At 47.1% G+C, this 13331-nt stretch overlaps 1 protein-coding gene across 1 annotated transcript in view; it reads right to left on the bottom strand.

Moving 5' to 3' along the window:
• Positions 1–13331, bottom strand: part of DERA (deoxyribose-phosphate aldolase) — a 42641-nt gene that overhangs the window by 14945 nt on the left and 14365 nt on the right. Inside the window, exon 6 of the mRNA XM_077340717.1 lies at positions 3634–3762. Within this exon, the coding sequence (XP_077196832.1) occupies positions 3634–3762 (129 nt within the window). The remainder of the gene's footprint in view (positions 1–3633; positions 3763–13331) is intronic.

Here is a 13331-nt window from a genome sequence, read left to right as displayed (position 1 = left end):
CCAAACTCTGCCCCCCTCCAAAACTTAACACACAGTAGATTAAATATTTATAAGGAATACTCCTATATTTGTGCATCAGGGAGCGGGAAAGTGGGCAGAGGCCTTAGTGGAAACCTTTGGCAGAGAATCCATTTGAAAAGAACTGGGTGGGAATGGGAATGAAAACCGGGCAGGGGAGGGGAAACAGAAGCGAGTTTCTTTTTTTTACTCCTGTAAATTATTGCAGACTAAAATATCCATTAAAAAAAAAACAACCGTCCCAGCATCTGTTCAATGGCAGCTGTAAGTAACATTACCCACACTCGGTCAATTTATATCTTTCCCTTCTATTAAAAAATAAACAGGGCCCTTTAAATTATTCACCAGCAAATTAACATAAACTCGAAAGCCACAGCGGCTCAACCACTGACACAAGTGGCGCTTCTCCTAGCCCCGAAGCGGTGATCTAAAACCTCTCACGCTTCACTGATTACCCGCCCCGACAAACCTTCCGCCTCCAGCTTGGTGGAGGGGTTAGGAGTGCGGACTTCTAATCTGGGGAGCCAGGTTCGATTCCCCGCTCCTCCTCCACATGCAGCCAGCTGGGTGACCTGGGGCTTGCCACAGCACTGATAAAACTGTTTTGACTGAGCAGGAATATCAGGGCTCTCTCAGCCTCACCCACCTCACAGGGTGTCTGTTGCGGGGAGAGGAAAGGGAAGGCGACTGTAAGCTGCTTTGGGACTCCTTCGGGTAGAGAAAAGCGGCATATAAGAACTAACTCTTCTTCTTCCATATTCCATACTGGCGTCAATTTCACATCAGTGTCATTTCCATGTATGGGTTCAGTGCCACCAAGCTGCTTGCAACTTATGGGAACCCTGGGAATGAACAACCTCCAAAATGTCTCATTATTAATAGCCTTGCTCAGGTCTTGACCCACACAACAACCTTGGGGGGTGGGTTAGGCTGAAACAGAAACTGGCACAAGGCCTTCCAGTAAGCTTCCACCCCAGGTCTCTGGGTCCTAATCCATCACTCTAACCACAACACGATGGTGGCTTTGTCAAATTAAAAGCAGAATGCATACAGCTAGCTCTTCACAGGCCTATCTAAATTTTTAAAGGAGATCATAGAATCATAGAGTTGGAAGGGGCCTCACAGGCCATCTAGTCCAACCCCCTGCTCAACACAGGATCAGCCCAAAGCTCAGTTCCTGTTTCTTCCCCATACTTTTTAGATGGGTTTAATCTACCACCACCCCAATGCCAATTTTCATGTTGCTATCAGGGGTTAAGGTATCTTACCCACTTGTTCTGTGAACAGATAATCTTCCAAGACCTTCCACAGTTGACCTACCAGTGACAGTTCCAGGCAGAAGCTTCAAAGGGTGATTACAATGTGAGGCTGCTGAACTGGAATTCACTAAGTAGTTCAGGACAGTGGACATCCCCTCCCCCTCCCTCCAGGGGTGAACAAGGACACAGGATTCTGATCTCATAAGTGATGCTTTGCTCCCTTCTCCTTTTCCAAAAATGTTTGTTTTGCAAATGGTGCATTGCTTGCATCTAATTCCACCATTCTGTGTCCTTGATCGCCTCTTTCCTTCTCCCCAGTATTTGATTTTTTTTTAAAGCAGGTTATTGTGTTACAATGCTATTGCAGTGTCAGCATTATTTTTTACAGTTGGAAACAACGTTGTAATGCAATCACACCTTTAAAAAAGAAAGTTAGATTTTTTCCAGACAGAGGGAGTGGGGAGGGAGGTTGGCAACAAGGAAGGGGGCAGGCACAAAAGACTCAAAATGGCAGCCGTGGGGAAAAATCCCAAATACAAGCATTTCCCCTTTTTGGCAGCCATTAATTAAATTCCACCTTGAAAGATGAACTCACTGTAACCAAGAATTTCCTTCCTGCAGGGTAAGTGAGAGGGCAGTTCAGGTCTATGTCTGGAAAGGTAGATTTTAATGCGGAAATGGATGAAAAAGGCAGCACATTAAGAAGGCAAATCAAACAAAAATGCTAGGGTGGAAACGGTCAGCATGTCTGCTGCAGGGAGGCGAAGGGAAAGGTGTTTATAAAGCCACTTTGGGACTCCTTCGGGTAGTGAAAAGCAGGATATTAAAAAAAACCTGCTCTTCTTCTAAAGCATACCTTCCCTTTCACATTCTAATCTGTATAGAAAGTCTGATGGATCTTCCATTCTCAATTGTATAGGAGAAGGTGAGCTTTAACACATGAAACATTTTGTTGTGCAAAGCGCTACAGGGCCTCTTCCGCTGTGGATTCAGTATCAGTTCTCTTTGCACAGAATTAAACTAAGTGAGAAAGGAGTTACTGGGGGGGGGGGGGTGCCTCCCAAGAGATGCCAACCCAATAATGGCCACAGATGGTTCTACCCTAGGAATGCAAGATGCAGACCAATGTATTTCGGAGCAATAGTGTATTCTATTCAAATACACACAGTCAGGCCCTAACACAGCATCAGATCAATGAAAGCTTTTACGTATTTTTTTAAAATATATTTATCGAAATGGCATAGAGAAAACCATAGGGGGCAAGGAGAAAACATACTGCTAACTGCAGAGCCACCTGCTGCACTGACGTGGAACTGCACTAGGAATTTTAAAAAGCGGCAAAGGATGGAATTTTAAAACAATGGTGCGCAAACAATTAAAAATGCTTTGAAGTGGTTCGGTAATCCCCGTTTGGATTAAATAAAGGGTCATCTCTTGCTCTAATGCTCTTGGTGTCTAAAGTTTAGTGCCAAGTTTTAGATTGTCTCGCTGAGATCTATAACTTGATATTTTAAAAACTGACATTAAAAATTGAATTTTTAAAAAACATTTTTTTTAAAGAGGTTTTAATCTTTGATGTTTTTATATACATCTTACGTGACAATCCGATTCTCACAACTTTTTAAACTGGGGAAACCAGGAATTGAACCTGGGACCTTCGGCATGCCAAGCAGATGCTCCAACACTGAGCCAAGGCACCTCCCAAACATAAGATGTAGGAACAACAGAAACACCCATTATCTGCATACACAGGAGGTGAAAGGATGCATAAAATAGGACACACTTTTTCCCGTTCCGTGGCACCTCCTTACCGATAATTCCCCCATGTAGGTGCCAAGGGTAAAATCCAGACCACGGCCCCTAGGCAAACTGGCTGGAAATGTGTACAATAATTTCCCTAAGTTACCAAATTATGCTTCCTAAATTTGAGAAGAAAAAACAAATGATAGCTGTAGAAATTACCTAAACAAAAGAATCCACAATGCAAAAGGAAGAAGAGTTCATTTTTCTATCCTGCTTTTCACTACCCAAAGGAGTCTCAAAGCAGCTCACAATCCCCTCCCCTCCCTTTCCCTACAACAGACACCCTGTGGGGCAGCTGAAGTTGAGAGAGCTCTGACAGGACTGCTCTGCGAGAACAGCTCTAACAGGACTGTGACTAGCCCAAGGTGGAAGAACAGGGAATCAAACCTGGCTCTCCAGATTAGAAGCCGTCACGCTTGACCACTACACCAAGCTAGAACATATTGGGCAAAAGGAACATACTCCATTCCTGTGGTTTTCCAGTTAAAACAACAAGAGTCTGACCATTCTTCTGTTTGTGCAACTTTCAGCACTGTGTTCCCTTCAATATTACCTGCCATCATGGCTACCAGACTGGCCTTATAGACATTAGCAAGCGATCCCAGCTCTCCGGTCCCCAAGATGGTCTTCATGTGAGCTTCGCCACAGGCCTGACGGAACTGACGGATTTCCTCGTAGAGAACTGGAAGGGAGGCAATTTGGAAAGAAAAGAAGGAAGGTTAAATATCCATCTCTAGCTCAGTGTTGTTTGCCCTGGCCTGGATGGCTCAGGCTAGCCGGTCTCGTCAGATCTTGGAAGCTAAGCAAGGTTGGCCATGGTTAGTATTTGGATGGGCTCTAACAGAATTAGAATCATAGAATCATAGAGTTGGAAGGGGCCATACAGGCCATCTAGTCCAACCCCCTGCTCAACGCAGGATTAGCCCTAAGCATCCTAAAGCATCCAAGAAAAGTGTGTATCCAACCTTTGCTTGAAGACTGCCAGTGAGGGGGAGCTCACCACCTCCTTAGGCAGCCTATTCCACTACTCTGACTGTGAAAATTTTTTTTCCTGATATCTAGCCTATATCGTTGTACTTGAAGTTTAAACCCATTACTGCGTGTCCTCTCCTCTGCAGCCAACGGAAACAGCATCCTGCCCTCCTCCAAGTGACAACCTTTCAAATACTTAAAGAGGGCTCTCATGTCCCCTCTCAGCCTCCTTTTCTCCAGGCTGAACATTCCCAAGTCCCTCAACCTGTCTTCATAGGGCTTGGTCCCTTGGCCCCAGATCATCTTCATCACTCTCCTCTGTACCCTTTCAATTTTATCGACGTCCTTCTTGAAGTGAGGCCTCCAGAACTGCACACAGTACTCCAGGTGTGGTCTGACCAGTGCCGTATACAATGGGACTATGACATCTTGTGATTTTAAAGCAGTTCTGCAGGGCTTGCAAAAGGGAGCTCATCTGCCAGGCTTTTGATTGAACTCAACTGGAACCAACAACACCTGGACCCCCTGAACCTCCCTCCTGGGAATCCATGCACCTGACTTGGACAACCACGGTCCTATTTGATTATCATCCTGCCAACCTGTTAGAGGAGATCAGTCCTAGAGGAGATCAGCCCTGATTGCTCTTTAGAAGGCCAGATCCTGAAGATGAAACTCAAATCCTTTGGCCACCTCAAGAGAAGGAAGGACTCCCTGGAGAAGAGCCTAATGCTGGGAGCGATTGAGGGCAAAAGAAGAAGGGGACGACAGAGAATGAGGTGGCTGGATGGAGTCCCTGAAGCAGTCGGTGCAAACTTAAATGGACTCCGGGGAATGGCAGAGGGTCAGGAAGGCCTGGAGGATCATTGTCCATGGGGTTGCGATGGGTCGGACACGACTTCGCACCTAACAACAACAGGCTGGTTATACCACTGCTACTATTATCATTACCGTTGTTGTTATTTGTTTCTGTTCAATCTGTAAAAGTGAGTTTGATGCACAGTTACTTTACATTCCACGGGAACCGCCCGGAGCCTCAGGGGAGGGCGGCATACCAACGTAATAAATAAACAAAGGTCGCTAAAAACTGTTTATAATAAAATACACAAAATTAAACTTGGTTAAAAGCGAAATATTTTCCAGGTGTCATGCGTTGTTTCAGAACAGATGATGTGCCTTGCTAAGATATGATTTTCATCTTTCGAGCCATCTCAGAATTGTATGCTAATAGAGGCTTTGCCGGCCCAGCGGGGTGGGTAAGGAAACCAATAAATAAAATGTTTTTGGATAGGGGAAAGGGTTTCTATGAGATAACTAATCATCACTCGGACGTTGTTTGAGGATCCGTGCCTTCCTATCGTCAGCTAGCAGGCAGGCGGACCCCGCCTACCACAAACCCCCCTCCAGTGCGGTATTCGCCCCCTCAAGAGTGTCAGACAGCCATCTGCCTTCCTGCCCCCTCACCTTTCAAAAGGATCCGAAGACATTAATATTCAGAGGACTCGCTGCTGAATGGCGTCAACTGCCGCTTAATTCGGCTCGGTGAAAAACTAGTTACTGGAGAAGACTTGGGACTCGTATGGATTGGGAGACTATGCGTGGAAAAACAACGTTATACATTTTATTACTTGTAGATCGAAAGACGGGAGTCGCCCCCTCCCGTCACGGGAGAAAGGCCACGTCACGTGAGAAAGCTGCATTTTACGATTTTGTGGGATATGTTACAGCTCTCCCTCTTTGTTCTCTCAGATGACGCCCTCTGCTTAAAGCTTGCAGAGTTTTTGCATAGAAGAAGAAGAGTTGGTTCTTATATGCCGCTTTCCCCTACCCGAAGGAGGCTCAAAGCGGCTTACAGTCGCCTTCCCTTTCCTCTCCCCACAATAGACACCCTGTGGGGTGGGTGAGGCTGAGAGAGCGCTGATATCACTGCCCGGTCAGAACAGTTTTATCAGTGCCGTGGCGAGCCCAAGGTCACCCAGCTGGCTGCATGTGGGGGAGCACAAAATCGAACCTGGCATGCCAGATTAGAAGTCCACACTCCTAACCACTACACCAAACTGGCTCTCTACACCACTACACCAAACTGGCATAGTTGAAGCCTCGACCTGCATGTTTGTTCAAACGCCCTTTGTTGGATCAGCAGCTCCTAAGTCACTCACTAGAGCAGGGGTAGTCAAACTGCAGCCCTCCAGATGTCCATGGACTACAATTCCCAGGAGCCCTTGCCAGCATTCGCTGGCGAATGCTGGCAAGGGCTCCTGGGAATTGTAGCGAATGCTGGCAAGGGCTCCTGGGAATTGTAGTCCATGGACATCTGGAGGGCCGCAGTTTGACTACCCCTGCACTAGAGCAACAAAAACATGCCTTCCTTCCCAACAGATCCGAGGTCCCCAACCTTTGTGAGCCCATAGGGACTTCTGTGATTCTGTGACAAAATGGATGCTGAAGGAGGCAGAGACATTCACAAAATGGCTGCCACAGTTCGCCTTGGATCACACAGTGAAGATCCTTGTGCCATGGTGGCCCCTCTTCCCTAAGAACATTTTACCAACAACAATAATAACAGTAATAAACTTTATTTTTCTACCCTGCCTTTCCCATAAGGCTTAGGGCGGAAAATATCAAGTCATAAATACATTAAAGTTTAGAATTTTAAGATGATAATTTACATTAACACCACCTGCTCATCTGTTCCACATAATATATATCTGGTAAGGCCTTGGAGGAGGAGTGTGTCTCATGGCTTAAGTGCCACTCAGAGCTTAACACCCACTCAGGGCAGCTGTCCCGCCCCTGAGTGCCTTCTCCTCCAACCGGCTTGCCTATCTGTCCAGCAGTCAGCCAACTGCCTTCCATCCCCCTCCCCTGATCACCCCCTCCTCCTTCCATTTCTCTCTGAGGCTTGGAGGCTGCAGATCCGTGCCACATGAGAGCTGCCCCTGCTAGTGAGTTCTGCCTGCAGCATTTCCAAGTCCTGGGTGGAGGAGGAGGCTGTCCACAGAGTTCTTCCACTCCACCCGCCTAATCTAGCATCCATTGTATTCCTGAATGCAACAGGCTTGGCCTCTAGTTATTATTAATATAAATATTACACATCATTCGATAATTAGTTCTTATACAATCTGCACAATGAATCAAAAGTCTTGCTGGGGAAAAGACCCACCTGGCCCCACTTTCGAAAAACACTTGAGGGACACCAGGAAAGGGGCATGATGCCCACGGGCATTGTGTTGGGGGCCCCTGCGGTAGCCTATGCTATACTATTTGCTCGAATGCCGAAGATCTGAACGAAAATGTCTCGCTATCAGGGAGGAAGGAAAAATGGATATGCGGGAGGAGGAGGAGGAGGGTCTGTGCCCAGGCACACGGGTAAAATAGATCCCCCATGTTCAGAAGCAGCATTCCTCAGACTACCAGGTGGCAGAGGCAAACAGGGGAGGGGGGCTTTGGTCTGAAACTCTGAGGTCCGATTTGCCTCCTGACCGCTGTTGTGGGTTTGGGGCAAGCCATTAACAGTGAAGGAACCAGCAAGGCCAAATCATTGGCGTCACATTTCCAGCATAGCTAGATTCAAGGCCAGCAGGCCCTTAGAGACCAAGAAGAGTTTTGGGGGTATAAACTTTCAAGAGTCAACGCATCCTCCATCAGAAATGAGTTCAGTAAACCTGGTGCAAGGACCCCACTCGGAACCGGGGGGGGAGAAAAGGGAGCTGCACAATGCACTTTGCTTTCATACTCCAATCCATTAGAGAGCACTTAAAATAATTGTTGAAGACCAGGCTTAGTCAATTATAGTTCAAGTGGCACCAAGATATTTAACAATAGGTAGCAGCAGATTTAACTTAAGGCTTGGCATAATTGGACGTACACCGGAGTACTTAACATTTCCAGCAATTTTTTTGAAACAAATTAAGTGCTGAAACACTGTTCAGAAAGTCCGGCCGTTTCCCATCAGGCGCGACCCTCAACGCTGCCACCGGCGTTTCAAAAAAGCGTTAGAAAGAGAGGGGAAAGAAAGACAGAGAAATCAAGGGCAAATTTCCTTTTTAAAAACCCACATTCCCGGCCTGATAATGCCGAGCGATGCGGCAAATTGCGTTTGGGGTGAATTCACCTTTCTAATCGCAGGTACACGGGAGGGAGAGACGGCGGGCTAGCGTGATGGAGCCTTTGTCGTCTCGCCCGTTCTGGTTTTTGTTCTGCTGCACTAAAAACTGGTTTGACTCCAAATAATCCTTGGGTGCCATTAGTGGGAGAGGCCCTGATTCAGCTCCTGCTGTCTCCTGAGGTTTGGAGGGCAGGCACACGTGACGGGGCCTTCTTGGTGGAAGCACCAAGGCTTTGCAATTGTCTCCCCGGGAGGCTCAAGCTACCTTTGACTAAAAACAATTATAAGGTTGCTGGGACCCAGGGTGGGTAACTGATTAAAAACTGTAAACATGACAATTTAAAAACAGCATGGATTTGAGGAAGTGAGACCTGTGACCCTGTGGCAGCCGTGTGGGGCTCTCTTCTGAACAGACGCAGGGGGCTAATTCTATGCTGGTCTGCAGCTTGAAGGGAGAAAGGGCTTTTGTGTCTCCTCCGCAGGCTGTTTCCTGGAGCCAAACAGCCTCGGGGAGTATTACAGGCCTGATTTGCCGTTCCCTACAATTTGATCTGTGATTGCAGGGACTGTGAACTAAACAGAACCAATTGAAAGTTGCACTGTGTAGTTTGAGTCCAAGGCCACAGTTAGCCTTGGTGTAGTGGTTAAGAGTGGTGTAATGGTGCTGTGATGTAGAGCAGGGGTAGTCAACCTGTGGTCCTCCAGCTGTTCATGGACTACAATTTCCATGAGCCCCTGCCAGCAAACACTGGCAGTGGCTCATGGGAATTGTTGTCCATGGACATCTGGAGGACCACAGGTTGACTACCCCTGATGTAGAGAACCAGCTTGGTGTCGTGGTTGAGGGTGATGGCCTCTAATCTGATTCCCCACTACTCCACATGCAGCCAGCTGGGGGACCTGGGGCCAGTCACAGTCTTCTTAGAGCTGTTCTCACAGCACTCTCTCTCTCTCTCAGAGCTCTCTCAGCCCCACCTACCTCACGGGATACAAAATTGGCTAAAATGGCTATCTGTCTCAGTAATTCCTACCTGCCTCTGGCTCCCCCTTTCCCCATCCGATTCCTCCGAATTCTAAGATCTGGGGGGCCACAGAGATTTTTGCCTGATGCAGCAGTGATTCTTACATTTTATATTGTTGGTTTTAGTGTGTTTCCGACTGTGTAAACCGCCCCGAGACGATTTGGCCAAGAGGGGCGGTATATGAATCCCTGAATAAATAAATAAAAATAAATAATCATAGTTGATACTGATAACAGTTCCATTTGTGACTTTCATTTTATTACATGCAAACCGTCTTGAGACAGTATATGCAAGAGGGGTGGGATATAAATTGCTAAATAATAAATAAAACCAGCTCTTCCTCGCTTTCATCCAGGAACTGGGTTACCCTTTCAAAATGGTCTCCAGGAGCCTAAAGGAGCTGTTTATAAGAACGCTTCTTACTGCGATGTCAGGTCCTCGGGAAAGTCCCAAATCTCCTTCCAAGGCGAACCCACCCACCGCCAAACCGGGAGGGACTATGGCTCAGGGAAAGAGCCCCAGTTTTGCATGCAGAAGTTCCCAGGTTCAATCCGTAGCATCTCTAGTTAAAAGGCCCAGGTAGTAGGTGAAGCAGAAGACTTCTGCCTGAGACCCTGGAGAGCTACCGCCTTGGGTAACAGGGGTCCCCAAAGTAGTGTAGGTGGGCACCATGGCGCCCACCAAGCATTTTTAGAAAATAGAAAGGGCCATATGAGATTTCTGATTGGCCACTGGAGATTTAATTGGCTGAGCCAGGTCTTTTTTAAAGGTTTGATGGAGTGAATGTCTGACTGAGGATAAGGAAGCTTCATGTGGACGCTAAAGACCTACATCAAGCCATGTTCCAGAACAGCCTTTCTCAACCTTTTTACCATTGAGACACCCCTGAAACATTCTCCAGGCTTCGAGAAACCCCAGACGGGGCACAACTGTGCAGAATACGGCTGGGAAGCAGAGCTGTGGACACGCCCACCCAGGGCCCCTCCCCTTCCCACCCCCTCCAGGCCCATCATTGGCCATTCTGGGAGGAGGGGGGCGAAATGACCATATACGGTCATGTCACTGATAAATGTTTAACAAACTTTTAAAAATATTTTAAAAATTAATTAATTGCCATCCAGACAGGAAACCCTTCCAGGGTCATCCAGAAACCCCAGGGTTTCACAAAACCCTGATTGAGAAGCTTGTTCTAGAGTGATGGGCATCATGGAGGCCAGGGTGGGCTCGACAGCTGCTAACATAGGCATGAGTGACTTGCTCAATGAGTCACAGGATCATGTACATCGGGATGGCCAGACCGTGGATCTCCAGATGTCCGTGGACTACAATGCCCACGAGCCCCTGCCAGCAGCAGGGGCTCGTGGGAATTGTAGCCCAGGGACATCTGGAAAGCCACCGTTTGGTCACCCCTGATGTACATGAAGCCCCCTTGAAAGCGCTAAACGTGTTGGAAAACAGCTCTCTGTGCGATGTCTCCTGACTTGTGGGGGTGTAAACAGGGACTCTCTTGCCATAGAGTTAGTGAGATAGATAGGACACTGACCACTCTCCCCTTTGACCTCACTGACCTGTCCCTAGAGGGTAATTTCCTGTTTCCACAGTCCCCATCCTCTTTCTCCTCCATCTCTCTATGAAGAAACAGGATGGCAGGGAGGTGCCTCAAGCATCTCTCTCCATCCAGCTATTTAGAATAGAATAGGGACCTGATCTTTACCTCTAAGTATGTAGTATTAAGTTCTTTATTAAACAGTAGTTATATTAGTTAAGTACCACGTTTGTGAACGTGTGTTTCTTTGTTTGTTGTTTTCACTCCACACGCACTCTTCCTAGCCGCTGCGTTACTTGCCTCATCAAGGCACTCTGCTAACTTTAAGGATATTAAAGACTTTACCAATCCTTAATATCCAACAAAACACACCATTGGGGCCAGCGTCACAGGCCCTTGTTCAGAGACAGCTGAAGAGACAGTGCATTTGGCGACCCTTCCCATTGGCCCAGACAACCCCAGCAATGTTGCAACGTCTCTTTCTGGCTTTTTGCGAGCCGTGCCGATAGGTGTTTTCAATGAAGGTTTGCTCTCAGGTGCTGCAAAGTGGGGAAGCCAAGGGCCGGGAGCACGTTTCTCCTGGGTTCACTTGGATTTCACGAACCGCAGTTATCAGCGAGCCGGGAAGGCAGAGAATCAGTCCGCAAAGTCCGATGCTGTTCTGGCCGGACAGGCGGCTGGAACCAGATTCTCCAGCTACAGCAAAGTTGCATACCAACGCACAGGCACTAATTGTACCCATGGATTTGGGCAGGGGGAGAGGGGAGGGGGTTAACGCGGAGCTTAGTTACTGGAGCACTGTCAGCACTTAAAGGCAAGCCATTCGAGGTTCATCAAGAGAAAACCAATTATAGGGGGGAAGAAAGCCCATCGTTTTCTGTATTATCCAGCCTGCTAATTAATAGCATTCCAGGGAGAGAAGCAACAGCAGCCTAAATGGTACTGAGCCTGCCCCGAGATTCTGCAGAAACCAATTAGAAAACACACCGATTTTGTTGTCGGGAACCAAAAGGAAAAAGAAAAAGAAAAACCCACGAAAACCCCACTTATTTTTTTAACGATACCATCTCAACCGGCAACCCCTTGAGTTCTTTTCAACATTTCTGTTTGGAAATAATTAGAACGTTGGCACCCATGTAGTCCGGTTTCTCCCCCCTTCCTTGTTTTGCATTAACTTAGACAAATGTAGGGGGGATTTTATCCCCCCCCCTCCCTCCACACACAACATTCTCTTGCAGAAAGCTCTGTAAAAACCTGTCATGGTCTTTAGCAGGCTCTAACAAGTTAGGGAGACAAGTTTTTCTTATTTTCTTTTGCAGGTAATCGCTGACCGCATAAGCAATGGGAGGGGGGGGCAAGGTGCAACAAACATGTTTGTTAACTTTGATTGCATTTCTAAATTCAGGTCCCGTACTGCTTTACAGGCTGACAAGAGTTTCCGAGACTCAAAGTTCCCGTTGTTAGATACCAAGTTATACCAAGTTATGTCGACTCCCGAAAGCTACTGCTCCCTGGAAATCCTGTTGGTTTGTAACAGAGGTCCCCAACGTAATGTAGGTGGGCACTGTGGCTTGCGTGGCCAAGCATTTTTAGAAAACAGAAAGGGCCATATGAGGTTCCTGATTGGCCACTGGAGATTTAATTGGCTGAGCCATTTTTTAAAAATGTTTCTTTGGAAGCCACTGCACCTATAGCACATGACTCTTTACTGAGTAACATTAGATTCTGTGTATATGTCAGGAACAATATGTTCATTTTAGAAGGCATCTTATTAAACAAAGCTTCTACATGAAATGTTGAAAAATTACTATTACATTCATGCATAACATCAAATTTTGAGGTTGGCTCCGCCTCTTGTGGTAGCCATTTTGTGGCTGGCTCCGCCTCTTGGGGTAGCCATTTTGTAGCTGGCTCCGCTTCTTGGGGCAGCCATTTTGTGGTTGCCTCCAGCTCTTGGGGCAGCCATTTTGTGGCTGCACTCACCCCCCCGTGTCAGCATTCCAAAAGGGCACACAGGTTCTTGCTGAGCTGAGTGTGGCTGCCAAATGTCCCTCAATGGCAAAGGAATATAATATGCAAATAATTATAGGCAACCACAGAAAATGGTTTCAACAAGATCAGTGAAAGAAAAAACAGCTAGCAAAACCAACCAAAAAAAATTCAAAGGTGCATATAAAAGTTCTTTTCTTTTTTATTCCACTATGCAATAAGGTTCTGGTATTGAATGCCTTGTTTCACCTTTACTTTGTCACAGCATAGTTCACCAGCCCCCCAAAAAATTGTAGCTCCCAAGTGGTATGTTGTTGTTAGTTGCAAAGTCGCGTCCGACTCATTGCGACCCCATGGACAATGATCCTCCAGGCCAGGAGTAGTCAAACTGCGGCCCTCCAGATGTCCATGGACTACAATTCCCAGGAGCCCTTGCCAGCATTCGCCAGGCTCCTGGGAATTGTAGTCCATGGACATCTGGAGGGCCGCAGTTTGACTACCCCTGCTCCAGGCCATAGTCAATGAAGCAGAAGTAGATGTTTTTCTGAACCCCCTAGCTTTCTCCAAGTGGTATAGGACACTGCACTGCATGCTGGTAACTCTTGGGAGAATGCAGG

The sequence above is a fragment of the Paroedura picta genome, chromosome 5 (assembly GCF_049243985.1).
Source record: "Paroedura picta isolate Pp20150507F chromosome 5, Ppicta_v3.0, whole genome shotgun sequence".
NCBI lineage: Eukaryota > Metazoa > Chordata > Lepidosauria > Squamata > Gekkonidae > Paroedura > Paroedura picta.
The sequence above is the reverse complement of the archived record's forward strand: the minus strand, read 5'-3'. Positions and strand labels throughout refer to the sequence as shown.